We start from the raw sequence: 19671 nt of genomic DNA, 5'->3' as shown, positions 1-19671 counted from the left end.
AGACCATGGCACTTGTCACTCAGCTGGAGACAGAGAGCAATTTCCTTTTCTCTTTCTCTCTCTCTCCTGCCCTCCCTCCCTCATCCTATCTCCTTTTTCTCTGTTCTCCAAAAATAACTATTGCTGCTAAAGGCAATATATGCCATTAGCTGTGGACCCCATAAATGCATCATAGTTTATCTCAACATCCTTTGTGCAACATTAAGTAATGTGATTAGCATTTATCAGTTTTTTCTTTAGTTTTATTCTCCCCCTCAAAAAAAGGATGTGCAACGAAGTGTTTACTATGTATAAAGATGGTTTAGTAAACCTTGAGGGAATGGCAGAGGAGGAGAAAGGTGGTTTGCCTTCAAGTGGATGTGTTGCTAGGTATTTCTAAAAAGGAAGACCACATCAGAGAAATATAATTATATGTGAGTGAGGAGGTTAGCAGGTTAGACATAGTCCTTCCTTCCTAGAAAAGAATTTTCATAGCCTCTGACCAGAAAATGTTCCGTTTTCTGTGTAGTACTCCTTTTAGTCAGAGGAATAAAACTGACAGCTACATCCTTCAGCCCATAGCATCACAACAGGGAGTTGCGATGAGGACCAAAACCTGCAATTTACTCTCAGATGCTGTGGAAGCCAGTGTAAAGAGCAGAACTCAGGTCTGACATCCCTGTTTGAGTCGCTAAGGAGACAGAGTGAAACTTTTTATTCTGGTTATATTTTCTTTTGTGCAGTAGACTTTATGGCCAGCTACAGTACATTGCTATAGTTTTGTCAAAAGATAACGAAAAGATAATCAAAACATCCTAGTGATTGACAAACAGGGTTTTTCACTCTCCAAGGCAACTGGAGAGAATAGGAGGGAAGATTTATCATTGACAGGCGATCTAGAAACTCTCCTTCAGTAGCAGCTGCAAATCTGTATGGTGTTAAAGGAGGTTACACCAATGGCACAGCTCTCCCTCTCTGCCCATCAGCAACATCTGTATTAGTTGGTATCAGCTCCACAAGTTGCCATAAAAGGATTAAGCAATAAAGGTGGGAGTAACATCATAGTTTGTGCGGGTGAGCAGGAAGAACTGTGTGTCTTCTGTGAACTGCTAGTACTTCTCACCATTTCATCAGCTCAACTCATCTCTTGAGGAGTTGATAAGGATCTTGATGTTGCCTTTTAATTGGACATAGTTCCTCCTCCAGAAAGCAGAGAGTATTCTGACCCATTCTTCAACTTCCCCTCAGGCAAAATAAAAGTATCTTGTAGCCAGTCTATCAACTGCTATAGAATGACTTGAGATGATCAGAATGAATATGTGTCGCTTGCTTACTTACTTACAGGAGGTGATAGTGCCTCTAAGACTGATTCACTTCCATCCCTGGGCTGTGTATTGATTATCCCAAGTTTTGAGTGTCAGCCTCTGATCAGATGAGCTTATAGCTGGCTTGCCTCTACTGTGCAATTTTTTGGGAATTTATGTTTGAGACAAGGCATCATTTAGATAAATGTTGTGAATCTAGCACTGGCAGCTTGCTAGTGGTTGAACCAGTAGTACGTGAGAGAAAGAGAGATTTCTTTTCAAAATGATTGGTCACCTGTTTTGATCAGGAGTGGTGTAATTAGTTTATGAATTTCTTTCCTAAAATGTGGCGGGTCCTGGGTGAGATTCACAAGTCTTGAATTATGTCTCCCCGTAGTGACAGTGGCTTCTTGATGACTGAAAAGACTGAATTCTGTGAAAGCTGGTTGGTCTTAAATTGGTGGTACAGGTGAAATTAATTCATGCTGTTTTAAGAATTCCTGATCATGAACAACCTTTTCAGTGAAGTAGGATAATAGCTTGGTGTGTGTTTCTGTTCCAAAACTACCTTGCTGTCATAGACTGTGATATTCTGACACCTAGACTGTTTTCATATTGATCACCAATAAAAAATGGCACCAATACATCCTGTTGTTCAATTGCACATCTGTAGCAGGCATTTCTAAATCTTCTATTTAGCATTTTCCACCATTCCAGAATTCATCATTTACTCCTTCACCATAATCTTGTCACAAGAAAACACAGAAAGAAAAAGTCCATCCCTATTTGTGACAGTTATTTTTTAGTGAAATACTAGTAAATACTTAGAGTTTATTGTATGCTTAGGCTTTGTTCCAAATAGATGTATAATATATATTTTTAATACTTGTGTATAGTGGCAATTTATAAGATGTTCTAATATTGATCTACTAAACATTTTAAAACAAGATTGGAAAAACATGATACAAATTTAAGGACTATTAAAGCTTTTCATAGTTGAAAGGAGAAATCCTACACTAATGAGAAAAAAGTCACAATTTTTTCAAATGAAGGCAACAAAACCAGAGGGATTTGGGGGAAAAAATTTCATAGAAATATAGCCCACCTGGATCCTGATGCAGCACAGGAGTTATGTAAGGGAAAAATCTGTTCCTGTTATTACATAAAAATGGACACGTGTGTATACACACACACACACAAAAGGAAAGAGGAGGAAAAAAACCTGCTGTACTTACTACCTCTACTGACATTCCTGCAAGTCTGGGGTGTTGTTAGCGGGGCAGGGAAGGCTGCTGAGGTGCACAAGATTGCTGGTGTCTTTATATAGTGTAAGCTTCTTCCAGAAACCACAGAATCACAGAATCGTAGGGTTGGAAGGGACCTATGGAGATCACCTAGTCCAACCCATACAATTACGTGAACATAACGTTTATCAGGCTTAAATAATGTGAGTTGGTTCCCCCATTTGTCCAGATATCTGACTATTATCCTAACTCAGGGCCTTCGCATCAGGTTGCTCTTCAGATAACTGAGCGTAGATGAGACCTTTAAGTAAAGGGCCAAGGAGTTTATTGGCACCAACGGGCAATTCCCTGTCCAGTTTTATCAGGAGACAGGCAAGTCTGTCCTGGACTGTCTGCAGCATCAGCAGCTGCTGTTGGCCGCAGAGAGGGCAACGGAGGCCTCCGAGGAGGGTGCAGCCGTGTCAGGCACCTGCCACATGCACACGATTAGGCAACCAGTGGTGCAACCTCAGGAGCGCGGGTGAGGTGGGGGCCTTGGCTGAGGAGACAAGAAATGCTTTGATTTTCACTTTGTTCCCCAGGTGCAAGTTTTCAGAGGAAACCTCTGATAGTGATTAAAAGCATCTCTTCTCCCATGGTGGATGTCTTTCTGGGACAGAAGGAGGGGAAAAAAAACAACATCCTGTCCTCTTGCCTGAAGGGATGTCAGGAATAAACCAGCCTTTCAGGAGTTGCAGTTCGCTTGAAAGTGACTTGCTTTTCTTGAGGCATCAGGAAGAAATCATACAGGATATAATGCTGCCTGCTATCGATTGGTTTTTTTTAACCCTGTCCATTAGATCGTGATGTCTCCTTTGTCATTTACAAACTATGCAATTTGTTGCAGCAGCTGTACAGGAATTGCAGGGGAGGCAAGAGAACATGCTAATGAAAACCCAGGCTTTGCCATAGCTCTCTAGCCCTTTCCTCACAGGACTGCCCGATGTGTGCGAGCACAGTGTCCCAGAGATAGGAATTGCTCTGTATCATGATTTCTCTTGCTATAGGGTACATGAAACTCTCCTGACACCTTCATTTCTTTCTCTGAAAAGCTTGTGCTACCGGTAACCACGTACTTTCCAAATTTTGGTTCTACAATGGTTGCCTGCATTCAGTCACCTCCACTTGCCTTTTCTGGTATGTGGCGTGGGTTGGTTGCACCATTTGTTCTTCTCTCCTGAAGGTTTGGTGAGAGAAGGTGTAAGGATGTTTGGGAAGGCAGCATCCTTCACTGCAGAGAGTAAAATATCCCACTGAGGGATCTGTGTCTGCTTATTACAGCAACGAAAGGATTAGGACCTTACAAGTGTCAGCATTAGTTTGTCGACTTTCATTGAAGAATAACTGGATGGCGTTTGGTTTACATTCAGAAATTCTCCACACGGCTTAAATTTCTGAGTATGAAACACCAGAGTTCAGAGCTCAGAAACACCAAAGCAGTATAGTCTGGTGGTTCACTACCAACATTTGCAACACTACTTATCTTAAATTAACAGGAGATAAACCCAAGTTGCTTTCTGTTTCAGATACACTGCAATGTTTGACAGGGAAAAAGCTCGCATAGCCCAGAGCTGCCAGGCATTTGGAGGAAATGCTGAGTGACTTTCAGAATGATGAATCCAAACTTCACAGTGTTTACCGTTAGTGTCAGATTGCAGACTCTTGCATTAGTTTCCTCTCAGCTGAAAAGTTAATTTAAGAGACAAAAATGAATCGATAAAAAACAACATCAGATACCAAGTCAACACTGGGAATGCAGGAACAGACTGAAAATTGAGCTCGGCCTCACAATGCAAGCAAAATATTTGAAATTTTTTCTCGTAAAAAACCCCAACTCTGTTCCCTTTAGAAGAGCTGGAGATATGGCAAGGCCTGTATAGGGAATTTCCTTCAAATTGTGCTTGTCACATCTTCAGCTCAAGCTGTGGGAATTGCCGAGGTCAGAACTGGATCTTGGTGGATAAGTGAAGATTGAGAGTTTCATGTAAAACAGTCGTTGTTTTTTTTAAACCTACCTATGAATTAGGAAAGGACTTCTCCCTCCTCTCATCTCCTATTCCCTTCCCTTCTTTATACTATCACATCAGCATATTTAATAGGTGCAAAGTTGTTCTTTCTTTTTGTTTTCCTACTTTCTAGGAATTTGCTAGTCTCTTCTTTCCTTTGCTTTATTATCTACATTAGCCAGTGATGTGTTAGTGACTTGCACATGGAATATTTTAATGAGCTTTAGATAGCTGCTGAGAATTGTTATCCATACATCTCAAAATGCATTACAAAGATAGGTGAACATTCCTAGTTGTATTTTACAGTTAGCACAGAGAAGCTGATTTTTCAGGCACAGATTTTTCTCCCCTGAAGTAGTGTTTTATGCCGCTTTGTTCCGTATATAGTGTAAACTTCTTCCAGAAACCAATTACATGAACATAATGTTTATCAGGCTTAAATAATCCTTTTACCGAGGAGAGGAATTATGTACATAGTGTAAGGGTTCATACAGGTCAGCCTTGTTTCAACCCGCACTGTGAAAAGTGTTCATGTTGGAGGATGATAAAATTAAGGAAGTGCACCTTGGAAGTTCAGGGGAAAGTAATGAGGTCTCTCCAGTGTAGTTCAGTGTCAAAGGGAGGAACACAAATCCTGACTCCTACTTTTTCTCTCTATTTGATATATTACAGCTTCTTTATAATATACAGACAGCACAATTTCTCTGTAGGAATGCTTCCAGTAAGTTTGGAGACAACTGTATGCTAAACCATTTTGCCGGACAGCAATGTAGCAAGATGTGAGTGGGCAGAGCTGTTGCCTCACTGCCAGATTGCTTTCCCAAATATGAGCTTATTGCACTCTGGCGTTGTGTCACAGAGCACTCTCTTTACTTGGAGAGAAGGGCTTTTATTTCTTAAGCCTGACTGCTTCTCTTGAGCAGAGAAAAAAAACGTTTATGGAGGATTTTCCCTGAACATGTGGGCCTGTGTCTGCCTGTCTTCTCAGTTGGAAAATTCATTTCACAAGACAAATAATTGAGCTGTAGGCTAACTGGGAGAGCAAGCAGATGTGCTTCCTGCAGTTGGAACATTTTTTTGCCTTTTCCCTTTCTTCACTCTGTCACCTGTCTCCAGTAACACAATGATGAAAATACTCCCCCTCCCCTGTGCGGAAAAGGTCTCATATTGCTCCAAAGCCATATGTTTTGCCTTCCCTTTTTTTTGACATTCGACAAAAGCTCTAAGACTGAAATACTTCAGAGACATCCAAATAATTGCTGTTAGGCAGTGGTTTGAAGCTTGATGAAATCGCAGGGGATGTTCATAAGGTAAAAACAGTTTTACGTGCTCAAACGCTTTGCTCAGACAGATCCTATATGAACGTCTTCGCTATAGACAAAGTATTGCAACACTTACAAAGGGCTTCACTATAGGCAAAATATTGTAACACTTCAGAATGATGTGTTTCATTTCAAAATGTCATAATAGGGATTTTTGGAGGTTAGGTCATCCTTGTTCCTTTTGGAGGTATATTCTTTATGTTACCCAACAACAAATGTTTTCTCCCAGCACTTGAAAGCACCTCCCTGGAAGAAAATAGTAATTTTCTTAGCTGAATTTAATAACACATTACAGAATCAAATCTGGATTTACAAATGCCAATAGGTACTTTCACATACAAATGTACATTTTACTCCTGCAGTAAGATGCATGAATAATATTGCAGACATTAGAGGTCAGGGTCTGAAAGCTTGACCTTATCATTCTGCCTGAAACCAGAGGAGGGCAGAACATTTGAAGTGGAAATCAGTAAGACTCTGGGAGACGTTATGATGGGAAGAGGACAACATATTTCAGTAACGAGGTAGGGCTGTTTTGCTGTAAAATTGACTATTTGTTCATAAAACTGGTCAGAACATTTTCAGAAATGGGTTTTAATAGATTCTTAGGGATAATTTTCAAGCATATCAGTAATTAGCTAACTGCATCTTTGTGCACTTTTTAGTGATTTTTCTTAACTTTTTATTTTTACTATTGGCCTTAAAGGAGAACCTATTGTTTTTTTTCAAGAGAGAGAGAGATGATCTCTGATCAGAATTTCTCCAATCATGAGTTTAATACAAAACACCAGGGTTACTGCATAGGCAGTTTTGTAGTTAATACAATGCATCGGGTTGCTCCCTCCTTTATCTTCATTTGTGTTTAGTTCCCTCTTTTTTTCTTCTCTTAAATCATCTCAAAAATCCTCAATCTTGCTTATGTAACACCTGAACCTACAAGACTGGAAGACAACACATGTATCTGGATATCTCTCTCAGTGCTGTGTCCACATGTCTATGTTCAAAGACAGATGTTTGCCCTGGGCCTTTTTCTATTAAGATCATTCTCTGTATAGTTAATGGTTTTAATTTTTTCTTCTGTGTGCACCATTATTTGATAGGATTTAGTCAACTGTGGAAGTCAGACAGTGCCATTTTTGTTAATTATTCAATTTGTACATAAATTTTCCTTCGAGTGGTGACTGCTGTTTTTCACAGGTACAATGGGAATGCATTAACCCCAAGTACAAAGCAAAGAAGAAGAATTACAAGAACTCAGGCATCGTCATCCTTAACCAGTGCAAGGTAAATACGTGGTTTTTTGGCTGTTTCTTTACGAAGCTGTCGGCGATATATTTTAATGGTGTTTGGAAACACAGACAACAAAGTTGAACTGCCTGTAGAATAGCAATGGAAACCGATCCACTGCAAAAATTAAAGGCAAGGACTTGAATCCCAAAAGTAAGCTGACTGTCCCCAACTCTCCTCTTTCATTTCTCTTGCCCTATCCCTGCTGTTGTGCAGTGGGGTAAGCAATACTAAACTTTTACACCTACAGGCTTACTAATTGGCCTTTTGTGTGTTTCCCTTCTAATCCTTCCATCACTTCTACAAAATTGCTCTTGTTCGTCGTAAACCAACAGCAAAATTTCCACTGACTTCCCACCGAGAAGAAGCAGAGCTTGGTTGTACTTTTAGATGCGAATTTCGTTTCTGTAATTTTAGAATTTTGTTATTTTCTTTGGTTATGTTTTTCTTTCTGTCTCAAACTATATCTAATGCTTTCGTCCTTTACCTTATTTTCAGTTGGTCCCTTTCCTCCTTCCAATCTACTTTTTTCAGGCACTTCTTTGATGTTTTAGCAGTACACAGCTAATTTAAATATCTTGCTTTCTTGTCTGCAGATCCACAAGATGCATTCTTTCTTAGATTATATCATGGGAGGCTGCCAAATACAGTTTACAGTAAGTGTCTTACTTCTCTAACTTCTTTTAATGAAAGGGAATCCCCTCAGATACTGATTCATTACTTTCACAGCGAAATGATTCTTTCGTGACATTCCTCGGTAAATTATTAAGGTCTCCTTGCAAAATGTATTAAGCCTAGAAAATAAAACTGTGCTAATGCAGTAAGATTTTCCTTGCACATGCTGATTTACTTTTATGTTTTGCAGCAATGACAATCACATTGCAAAAAGTAAAGACAACTTCATGCAGGGCTGAGAAGCTAAGCTGTTGTAGTCCCACCAATTTCATGAGCTACACCCAGCCCCAAAAGCTGGAGAACTTAAATAGCCCCTGTGACAGTGCTCACTGGCCTTTGGCTTTTGAGCCTCAGTTTGTTTACAAGAATTTTGAATTAATTCCCTTGCTGTGAGTGTGTCACAGGGGGGAGTTTCATCTCGCCTGCCTTTCGTCTCTTAAATGTTAGATGTCCTGTTCATCAATCCTATGGGCCAGTCTTCCTTTCCAGAATGAGTCATCTGTTAAAGCAAGTTGTTTCCCCTCTAAGGGTGCCACACAGAAAGTCACAGGCAGAGAGATAGTCCAGCCAGGGACCTCTCTCTCTCAGTCTGGGATAAATGCTGGGGTAAATGTGTAAATGCTGATGTTTCATACCTCAGCCACAGCTACCAACAGTTAAGATGGCACTACATGGGGAACAAAGTTGCAGTTTAGAGCGAATTCAGGAACAATTCAGTTCAAGGAACAGGGGATAAAATGATTTGTAGATCTTTCCATAACGGGAAATACAATATTTTGCATTTCCAAATAATCATTTTTAGAAACATTAAATGCGGTATGGTTTTGATCCATTCTTTTTCTTTTCTTTTTTTTTTGTATTTTGAAGCTGAGAAATAACATAACATAATGTAACATAACGTAACAAAATAAAATAAAATAAAATAAAATAAAATAAAATAAAATAAAATAAAATAAAATAAAATAAAATAAAATAAAATAAAATAAAATAAAATAAAATAAAATAAAATAAAATAAAATAAAGGTATTTCCCGTAGCATAGGAATACAGATTGTGGCTCAGTTCCAGTCTGGTTTACGTGACCTCATGCCAGTTACAGGGGTAAAATCTAATGCTCCAAGGAAATATTCTTCTGGAGAGCTTTTCTTTTCCTGTAGCACCCTGCCTTGTTTCTGCTCCCAGGCATCAAGGATCCAACATTGGATGCTACTGAAATGTTCCATTTCACTTTTTGCAGACAAGCCTTCATTTTCCAAAATGATTTAACAAAAAAAAGAAAGTTTTTTTTATCCCAACAGAAAATTCCAGCAACAACAGCAGCTATACACAGTAATGGATTGTCTTTTTGTGTACAAATCAGCTTTTTGAGGTACAAAACATGCACTTCGCCAGTATACCTTGCAAACTCATTGAGTAACACACAGAACTGAAGACCCTATTTCTGTTTTTGAAAGAAATACCTACTGTAGTCGACAAAGATCTTTATAGTTATCTTTTCTCATCCAGTGTAATTGCCTCTCCGGCCTTACCCGGCTTCTTCTTCTGTCCCCCGCCCTTGCCTGCAATGCCCGTTTCTCCTCCAAAACTGTAACTCGCCAATCCCTAGAAACTCCTTTAATTTCTCTTTCCTGGCATTTCCTCCCTGAAAATATGACTGGAAGAACTCAACTATCAAATGTGTTTAAGGTCATTAGCAGAAAGACAGTAATGTCTTTAAGTAATATTTAAAAGCCTTTTCTAATCAGGGCATGTGCTTAAGCACATGCAAAGACTGGTTAATATGCATTTCCCACAACTCCAGCTCAAGCACAGGAGCACTGTAACCATTAGAAAGTGTCTAGGGATATACATATTATAATGTTACAGCTGTGCTTTCCAAACTCTTTTTGATTCCTCCTTAATGTTTTCCAGTGGAAGAGCAAGTCCTTACACAGGGTCGTGCAATTTGTTTGCCTTTTATTTACTTGTTGCAGATTTCCTATTAGTAGGCTGTGAACCACAAGTTGAAAACTGCTGTGTTAGACTGTGTTAAAATGGATAGTATTAATTCTACTATATTTTACTATTTTAATATTTCATTTTGCTGAAATGAAACAAAACCATTGATAATAGGAAACGTAGGTAAATTCACCTGCAAGGATGGGCAGTGAGGACATGGAGGAAATGAAAGATCCATTATACTGTGAACTGCAGAGATCCCTGAATTACTGATGACCTCAATGGTAAATCCACCAGCTACAGTATTGTGTAAACTCATCACTATCAGATTTCAGGCCACTATCCTACGTGGACTCAGGGGAAGCCGTTGTAGTTGTTTCTGTGCCTATAGCTCTGTTCATGCATTACCTAGTGGTTCTACTTAAAGATCGTCACAAGCTGACTCTCCGCATATTTCAGTTCCTCCTGCCTCAGTTGCACCAATCCCCAGTGCTGATAGCACAGACTGGTGTGAGATGTGTTGCTGTTTCCAGAAATGTATCAGAGATTCTCTGGTGGGCACTGAAACAAATGGTTGCAGCCTACAGGGGAGATGTTCAATGCTCCCTTGTTTTCTGCACACATGTAATCTCCTTTTCACGTAGTCCTAATCTGGTTAATTCAGACCACTGAAATAAAGGAGGCCTATTCCTTCCCCCTTCCCAGATTTCCATTTCTTTTAAGTGGAATGGATCTGGAATTGTTTGAAACTCTCCCAGTACATGTATTGTTGTTGTTGTCTTAATATTAATGACATTTCTATTTAGTTCGTGCTGTTTGCAGGCAGCACGATACAAGTGTGATTTGAAAGGGCACTTGCTGAGGGAGGGAAACAGGGATGCTAAGCATGCATTTGATAACAAAAAGCTGTCGTATGATGTACCTGCTAATTTAAGGCATTAATGAAGGCTTTGGTAACATCATGCTGTGTGTTCTTGGGATGCTTTGTACATCTATTGTAAGAACCTAGTTTGTAGTTAATGTCTCTGAAAAATGAAAGTAAACTTTTCCTTCACTTTAAAACCATTTATTAAGACGCTTTCGTCTATAGAGATCAATAGCGCTGATTCTAGTCCGCTATTTTTATGCACTGCTTATTGCAAAATGCTGTATCTCTTATCAGCCAGTGTTCCCTGCCGCAGAAGAAATGTTCAGAAGTTGGCAGTGCAAATGGGTCTGTAGTCAGAAGATATTTTCATCACTTTAGGAAATACAGCAGAAAGGATGTGTAACGTGCATAAAAGGAACTGTAATAGAAAGATATATTGGACAGATTCTCTCTCAGACAGGTCATGGTATTGGGCAGGCCGATTTGTTGCTGACAGATCTAGCAGGAGGTCCAAGCTATGTCGGATGTTTCCAGTGCGATGAAAATCACGCTTTTACAAGGCTGAGGCAAAAACGTATGGAGAGTGTAGTTATTGCTCTGTTATGTTCTTACTTAGCTGTGGGAAGACGACTGGTACATTGGAACTGATACATTTAAAGATATACTGATAAAAATCAACTGTGCGCACTGTAGGAAAGATTCCTACTTTGCTGCCCACGAGATTAGCTCAGTTGTGATATGATATTAGCCTAACTTCTGTGATATGTTAGCTTAGTTTTACAAATCCTTATCCTGATTTGCACAAGACCTTGGTACTGCTGGGTAATGCTCAAAGAGCAGAGCTCTGCGTTGTTATTTCAGAATCATGGCAAATAACAGTGGACATCTTTCTTAAAAGTCCTCCCCTTGGAAATCAAACAGAGACTTTGAACAAAGTCAAGCACACTACATCCAAGTAAAAATATTCATAAAGGCTTCATTATAGGAAATTAGGATATTTTTTGCTTATCCACAGATCTCTACTACAAGGACCGTTTCCAAAATGGAAGTTTGTTCTGGGGTGGGATTTTTTCTTTTCCAAACGCTAGCCACAGACTTTTTTCCAAGCTCATGAAACCCACTGTTTATGCCAACACTGTGCTCTTGTTTTCAGTTAAAAAGCCTTTAGCTGTGGCTAACAGCTATGAAGGAAGGCTTGTCCAATTCCGTCTGATGTGTCACTCGAGTCTTGTTAACGTCTGCTTTGAGATTATCAGTAAAAATGCCTACTTTTAACAATTCTACAGGAATGCCCTTTGTTTATCATACAGTGACATTTTTGCACTTTCTATAATCAGAACAAAAAATGAAGGTTAAATTAATGACAGAGAAAACGCACATCTTTTTAAGTAAATATGCACACCTTGGCTAAGATTTTTTTAAAATAAGTGTCCCAAAATTTAACTAATCCATACAAGTACCTATGGATTTACCTTAGGTTTCACAAACTACTGCTGTTTCTTTCTTCCTTAGTTATGTACATGTATGCAAGTGAGAACATGAGAGGTATCCCATTGATTTATTCAGGTTAAATCAAGCCATCATTTTCAGAAAATGATCTATGTGGAAAACAGACTCACTGCTTCAGCGCGTGAACAGTGAGTAGGGAAGCAGAGGTGAAAGATTACTTTATTTGCAAGCCAAATCAAGCTCATATCTCCTGACTGACATGTGGTGAGGGGCGGGGGGTTCATAGTTGATCAAGGCGACAAAAAGGCATTTCCAAGCTAACTAGAGCTCAGTGACAAATATTTTTCTTCAGCCAAGAGTTAGGGGTGGAAAATCAGAAACAGTGGGGAAAAGCCATGTTGGGTTGACCCGCTATGATCTTTCCCTTTTAGTTTTTAGGAACAAAAACTAAGTTTCGGGAGGCCTTTGTCATTTTTTTAAGGGAGAATGTTTCATTTTCACTTTATAGCTGCATAAAATAGTCTTCCCCATGCCAAGCAGAGGCTCCAGCTGGGGAAGCAGCACACCACAGAGGCAAGCTGAGACTTCAGAGTTCTTTTTGCAGCCTTCAGGAAGGCCCTTACCTGTCGACTGCACTGTAAAACTGAAAACTGAACTCTGTGCATTTGTCTATTGAATATCCAGGTATAACAGGTTTTTTGGAGGAAGAGGTCATTGGACAAAATCATAAGGAAGTTTTCCAATAGCTTTGTTCCCTCTATGACACCCTTTGGGTTTCTTGTTGCTCCTTTTAGGAATTCCTAGAAAGCAGCATCACAAATTCAGAAGAGGGCTTTCCGGTCCATGACAGTCATATCATAGGAAGATGCATGCCAGAGTATATCTTCAGTGAGAAATATAAAGAGCATTTCAAAAGGGAGAAATTAATTTTAAGAGGATTGATTAATATTTGCTTTTGCATTGAATGATTGCCATAATCTTCTCTAAGCCTTTTCAACACAAAAACCTGTGCAGGATTTTTATCCTGCAGCTCGCCTTTAAGCTCACTATCATCTATGAAATCTGGAGGGTTAATTATTTAATGCTTAGGTGTTTTGAGGGTAAAAAGCACCAGACAGGCAATATCTGCTACTATTGCTACAGCCACAGTAAGTTTTAAAATAGCTAAGAAATGTCTGTAACTGGAGTTTTTTAATTTATAGTTTTAGTAGGACTTTTAACTCTCTCGGGACATTTGTGCTGCACAGCTTTTATGTCCTGAACATCACCTAAACTGGAATAATTTAATTAAGTATGAGAACCTAGAGATAGTTAATTTGATTCATCTGTATTAGGACATAATTTTCCACACAGAATAATAATGCAGTTCATTTTTTTCCCAATTGCTCCATTTTAGTTTTATTATCTCTTATTTTATAAGCTGTCACTTACTTTTAGACATATTTATCTATACTATCCTAATTCAAATTTGATGAAGTACACTGTGACTTGACCTTTGTTTTAAGGCTGCAGTCTCTGCAGAAAACTCTTTCTGGTAAAGATACATGGTTGGTGTGGGCCTGGGATGGGCCATAACCATCCTTATGCCCAGGATTGCTCCACAACATATTGACTTTTCTTCTTTTCCAGGTAGCTATAGATTTCACTGCGTCAAATGGCGATCCTAGGAACAGCTGCTCACTGCACTACATCCACCCTTATCAACCCAATGAGTACTTGAAAGCGTTGGTAGCTGTTGGGGAGATTTGCCAAGACTATGACAGGTAAATAACCACATTTGATAACAGAGTTGTCTTTAGAAAGTGTTTTCACAGCGTGAAATCAATGACTGCCTGCTGCTGGCTGCAGTAGCTCCATGTTTAGTCACTTAAGAGAAATGACTGCACGTCAGAAAGATTAGTCTACCTTAGCACGCTTTTGAGAGTGGGTTTAGATCAGCTTCATGGTAATGAAAGGCCTGGTTCTCGGCTCTTTGGCTGACATGTGTGTTAAGTTTCAGGTTTGTATTCACATGTCAAAATCGCATGTTTGAGTGGATTTTTCATGTGCGTTAAACTTGAAGCCTGTTTTGCAGATGTTAATAGCATCCTTTCTGATACACTTGGGAGTCTGGTTCTGTCCCATCCTGCAGAAGAGCATTCCTCAAATGTTGTGTTGGAAACTGAATTTGTAGTTGCCTAAACTGCTTAGTGGCCGTGTCTGTTCTTAGCAGTGAATGTGTGGTCTTTTTCAGTGTTCTCCTGACCTGTTGAATATTACAGTCTCTTCTAAAATAAGTATTAAAAGATAGTGATAATGTGTGCACACAACTTGCATTTAAAAAAATAAACAAATTCAAGTAATTGGGCTAAATATGCTTTGATTACATTATGTACTTTGTTGCTTTCAAATAGGCTGCCTGCTTCTATCAAATTAATTGCCCATTATTAATCTAATTACCAAGTGCATTTCCTTTAGATGTTCTTTCTTTGTTGGTGAGACATAGCATCTTACACAATTATTCTTTCTAATCTTTGCACATGTAATAGACATCCGCCCACCACTTTGCCATATGTAAATACTAGATCTCAAAAAAACAATGGTATTTCCAGTCACATCTGAATTATACTTTCTGTATAAATTGTGGAGTGATTTAGTATTGTGGTTTGCATGTTACATGTCGCATATACCAATTAGCCTGCTCAGAGGCACTTCCATTTGCATGGTAATGAAATGCCTTCTCAAGGAAGAATGAGGAAAATACTGCCCTGATACAATTTCTGTAAGAATTTGGTGGTCAAATTTAGGCAATGAGTCTGAGAAAATTAATATTTTATTGTAAGTGAGCTGATAATTCCTCAGTGATTATCCAGTAATTTAATAATTACTAGCAATAATTTAGAGGATTAATATACTTCAAAATAGGGAAGGAGTAAAAAGGGCTGGTTTATGCACACAGATTTTTTTGATTTTTGTCACATAAGGTATATTTTTTAAGAAAATGAAATCATTAAGTGGCATAGTCCCTCCTCTATGGAGATATTAATCCCAAATCAGGATTATTCTCTCAATATAGCATATTCCAATCAGTACAAAAAATAATCGCCAGTCATTTTTTAAATGAAATCATCAGCATCATTCAGTTCTATTGTGCTGCCGAAAATGCCTATTGATGCTAATCAGCACAACTAATGTTATATGAGCTATGGACTAGGGCTGAACAAAAGCCAGAATTTATTTTCCCAGGGAAATGGCACCTTTCTGGCATGTGTTTGACCTATACATGCTCTCAAGTTGTGACACTATAAATACCTTCCCGTGGGCAACTTAATTCAACACGGTCAGTGCTTTCCAATCAAAATGTCAAGCGAGGACCTTTTCTTTATACTTGCATGTTTTGAATCCAGCAAACTGGAAATGAAAACTTATAATTTCTCTAAAGAAGGAAAGAAATTATGAGAAGCAAATCTGCACACAAAACAATCTACAGGTTCTATATAGGAGGGGTTTTTGTGTTTAGTTGCAGCCTTGAGACGCATGAGCATATATGACCTATAAAGCAAATCTTCTGTATATACAATTAAAAAAAAAATAATTCAAATTCAGTAAAAATTCGAAGTGTGGCACAGATCCATAACTGCTCCAGTGAGCTCAGTTGTGCTTCAAATACTGGAGTAGGATTTCTGTTTCCAGATTAAGATCAGCCAGAAGTGAAAAGAGAGGGACCTGCTGAACCTAAGGGCTTTTTAGAGCCAGAGTCTCACCATTTGCATAGGGGCATGTCTTTAGTAAGATCAAAATATGAGACCCCAAAGATGGCAGTGCTCTTACCTGAACTTTTATAGTTTGTACCCATCAATTATTGCAAATAGGCAGAACTGGCTAATTTCAAGCCAAACAAAGGAAAATGGAGTGATTTTCTTTGGGTCTCGGGATGCATGTATTTACATCAAATGAAAGAATAGTTGGAATAAATTGTAATGGTTTTTGGATTCCAATAGCAGAGCTGTTGAATAATAAGTACTTTTGCTACACTTATATACCAAAAGACTGCTTTTTTATATTAAAAAAAAGAAAGCCTATGGTTATTACTTAAAATATTTCTGTAATTAGAAACATCCAAATTTATTTGTAATTTGGGAGGAATTGGATTGGCAAGCAATATATAGAGAGAATACACTCAAAATCATAGAATCATAGAATCTTCACGGTTGGAAAGGACCTTTGAGATCATCAAGTCCAACCATACACACACACGCACACACAAAAAAAAAAAAACAAACCAAAAAAAACCCAACAACCTACAATCTCTGCCCTTCAGAGCGTGCCCTGAAGTGCCAAACCTAGATGTTTTTTAAATACCTCTAGGGATGGTGACTCAACCACCTCCCTGGGCAGGCTGTTCCAGTGCCTGACCACTCTTTCAGTAAAGTAATTCTTCCTAATATCTAACCTAAACCTCCCCTACCACAGCTTCAGACCATTTCCTCTGGTCCTGTCATTGTTCACCTGGGAGAAGAGGCCAACACCCACCTCTCTCCAACCTCCTTTCAGGTAGTTGTAGAGGGCAATGAGGTCTCCCCTCAGCCTCCTCCAAGCTAAACATGCCCAGCTCCCTCAGCCTCTCCTCATATGACCTGGTCTCCAGACCCCTCACCACCTGGTAGCTCTCCTCTGGACACGCTCCAGCACTTCAGTGTCCCTCTTGCACAGCGGGGCCCAGAACTGAACACAGTACTTGAGGTGAGGCCTCACCAGTGCCGAGTACAGAGGCACGATCACTTCCCTGCTCCTGCTGGCCATGCTATTCCTGATACAAGCCAGAATCCTGTTGGCCTTCTTGGCCACCTGGGCACACTGCTGGCTCATGTTAAGCTGGCCGTCCACCAGCACCCCCAGGTCCTTTTCTGCCGGGCAGCTTTCCAGCCACTCTTCCCCAAGCCTGTAGCGTTGCCCGGGGTTGTTGTGACCAAAATGCAGGACCCGGCACTTGGCCTTATTAAACCTCATACAGTTGGCCTTGGCCCATCGATCCAGCCTGTCCAGGTCCCTCTGTAGAGCCTTCCTACCCTCAAGCAGATCAACACTCCCACCTAGTTTGGTGTCATCTGCAAACTTACTGAGGATGCACTCAATGCCCTCATCCAGATCATTGATAAAGATATTAAACAAAACTGGCCCCAAAACTGAGCCCTGAGGGACACCGCTGGTGACCGGCCGCCAAGAGGATTTCACCCCATTAATCACAACTCTCTGGGCACAGCCATCCAGCCAGGTTTTAACCCAGCGAAGAGTACACTTGTCTATGCCATGATTCGCCAGCTTCTCCAGGAGAATGCTGTGGGGGACGGTGTCAAAGGCCTTACCAAAGTCCAGATAGACAATGTCCACAGCCTTCCCCACATCCAGAAGGCAGGTCACATGGTCATAGAAAGAGATCAGGTTGCTTAAGCAGGACCTCCCTTTCCTAAACCCATGATCCAGAGTTCTCTTTTATATACTCTAGTTAGTTCTGTCAATCAAGCCAAATCTCACAATTTAGGTTTCTGTACATATCAGCCTAATATAATGTATCCCTAAGTAATTAATGCTCCAGATTAAGTGCTGCCTCACATCCCTTGATACAGTGGAATAATCCCTGCTCATCAAAAAGCCCATTTATCTGTATGGTTCAGAGATTCCTGAAACAGTTAAATGAATAGCACCCTTCTGTGTAGTTAAGCGTGAAAGAATAAGATTCATTCTTTCATCAGCGATATTCAGAGAATGAGAAATAGACTTTGGTTATTATCCTGGCTGTAGAAATGCTGCAGTCCTGTAGGAATAAGCCAATCTGATAACGGTATGGGAAACAGAAGAGCTGTTCACCTGCACAAAAGACTTAATACTTTATCTATATGGTGGAATTGTTTCAGGCTATAACAACATTTGTCATAAGAGAGAAGATAAAGTTTATATGTGATATAATCAGTGGCTAAGCAACAGAAGCAATGGATCATAAAGGAAGGAGAAACATTCGTTAGTTTTAAGGAACTAGGCTTTAAAATGTAGTTAGAAATAGTGGAAAGGGGAAAACACATTAAAAACTTATTGTTGTAAATATTTGGTAAAATAAGCAGATAGCTTCATGGAGAAGAATTTAAGATAAGTGGCTCATGAATGTTTAAAGATGACATCATGAAGCAATAAGTGAGAAATATATATTTACATTTAAACGTTTCATAAGCTTTCTTTTGGATTAAGAATTATATCACTGGTCTAATTTTACCTTGAAATTGAGCAAGGCTACTCCACCTTTTTGTAGCATAGAGAAACAGATGAAAATTATGAAAAATCATTGGGCACTGAAGTGTTTGTTATTAAAAGGACCTGCTTCTGTATCATTCGATATTTATTCTTTACCTCAGTAATTTCAGTATTGAGTTCTCTGGATCAGAAATCAAATCAAGCAGTTTCTGACAACCAGCCGGGATCCTGAAAAATCAGTTGATCACTACCAAATGTGCATATATTCCCTCTAGGTGTTTTGAACAATGAGTTGGCAAAATATGCATAGCTCTCTATGCACTATGGCTGGCGTAGGACTTCTAACCTTCATCAACTCCGAACAATTGTTTTGGCCACCATTTTGTTTTGGAGCCTGGTGGAGACCCCTTCAAGAGAATGTTATTTTCAAAGGATAGATGGCAGGTGTCTGTGTGGTTAACACTTACCCATGAAGTAAAAAAAAAATGATTTCTCTTTTATGCTGTTTTATAGCTTCCCTCTCTGCAGAGCAAAGCCATAAGTCACAATAACAACAGTGCACACAGTTTATTAAAATGGCTGGTCCTTTGATCTTGATTTTTTTACCATGCTGGAACACAACCAACTAGCCATGAGTGTAGCTCTTCTTTCATTCTGCAGTGATTGCTGTCTCTAGCAAAGGAAAAAGGGCTGGAATGGGACTGTAAATAGCTTGTTTGTAAGGATGAATGCTGTTACAGGCATACAATGTTAAAGGCTGAAATACTTCCTAAATGATCTTATATTATTATAGGTTTTGATGATGATATTGTGAGTGAAGCCCACGGCAGGACTTCCAAATCTTCTCCTCAGTTTGAAATCTGATTTCTGCAGTTAGGAGGTTTCCTTTCTCTTCTGATTATTAAGAATCTCATTATATTACATTAAATATTTATCTTTGCATTAAAACCTCTATTCTGATTCATCGGGACACTAGAGTTTATTATCTAATCCCATTGAATTCAGTCTGACTCAAGCAAACACTGAAGTATTACACAAAATATAGATGGCACTAAGATGGAGTAATGAGTTTTACTGAATTTGAACTTTATTGTTAATTGTTCTCCCCACAGCCAAATGTTCAGTGTCTCCCATATACCTGGATGATCCTTATGATTTATTTTTACACATAGTTTTATATTTGTGCATACATGCAGAGTTTTTTGCTGGATTAATAAAAAGTGCTCACAAACATGTGTGAGAATCATCTTTTTATGTAGTCAAATCAATACTCATACCTCGAAAAAGACAAAGGGTAGATGTATGTTGTCAAATACTTCTAAGCATTTGTTGCGCT

General features: G+C 39.2%; 1 protein-coding gene across 3 annotated transcripts in view; it reads left to right on the top strand.

Moving 5' to 3' along the window:
- The window catches only part of CPNE4 (copine 4), a 241987-nt gene that overhangs the window by 187983 nt on the left and 34333 nt on the right, over nt 1–19671 (top strand). For all 3 annotated transcript variants that reach the window (XM_063325304.1, XM_063325305.1, XM_063325303.1), the window contains exons 9-11: nt 7092–7178; nt 7778–7837; nt 13740–13873. In XM_063325304.1, the coding sequence (XP_063181374.1) occupies nt 7092–7178; nt 7778–7837; nt 13740–13873 (281 nt within the window). The remainder of the gene's footprint in view (nt 1–7091; nt 7179–7777; nt 7838–13739; nt 13874–19671) is intronic.

The sequence above is a fragment of the Chroicocephalus ridibundus genome, chromosome 2, assembly GCF_963924245.1.
Source record: "Chroicocephalus ridibundus chromosome 2, bChrRid1.1, whole genome shotgun sequence".
In the NCBI taxonomy this organism is placed as follows: Eukaryota; Metazoa; Chordata; class Aves; order Charadriiformes; family Laridae; genus Chroicocephalus; species Chroicocephalus ridibundus.
This window is presented reverse-complemented; position numbering and strand designations above follow the sequence as displayed.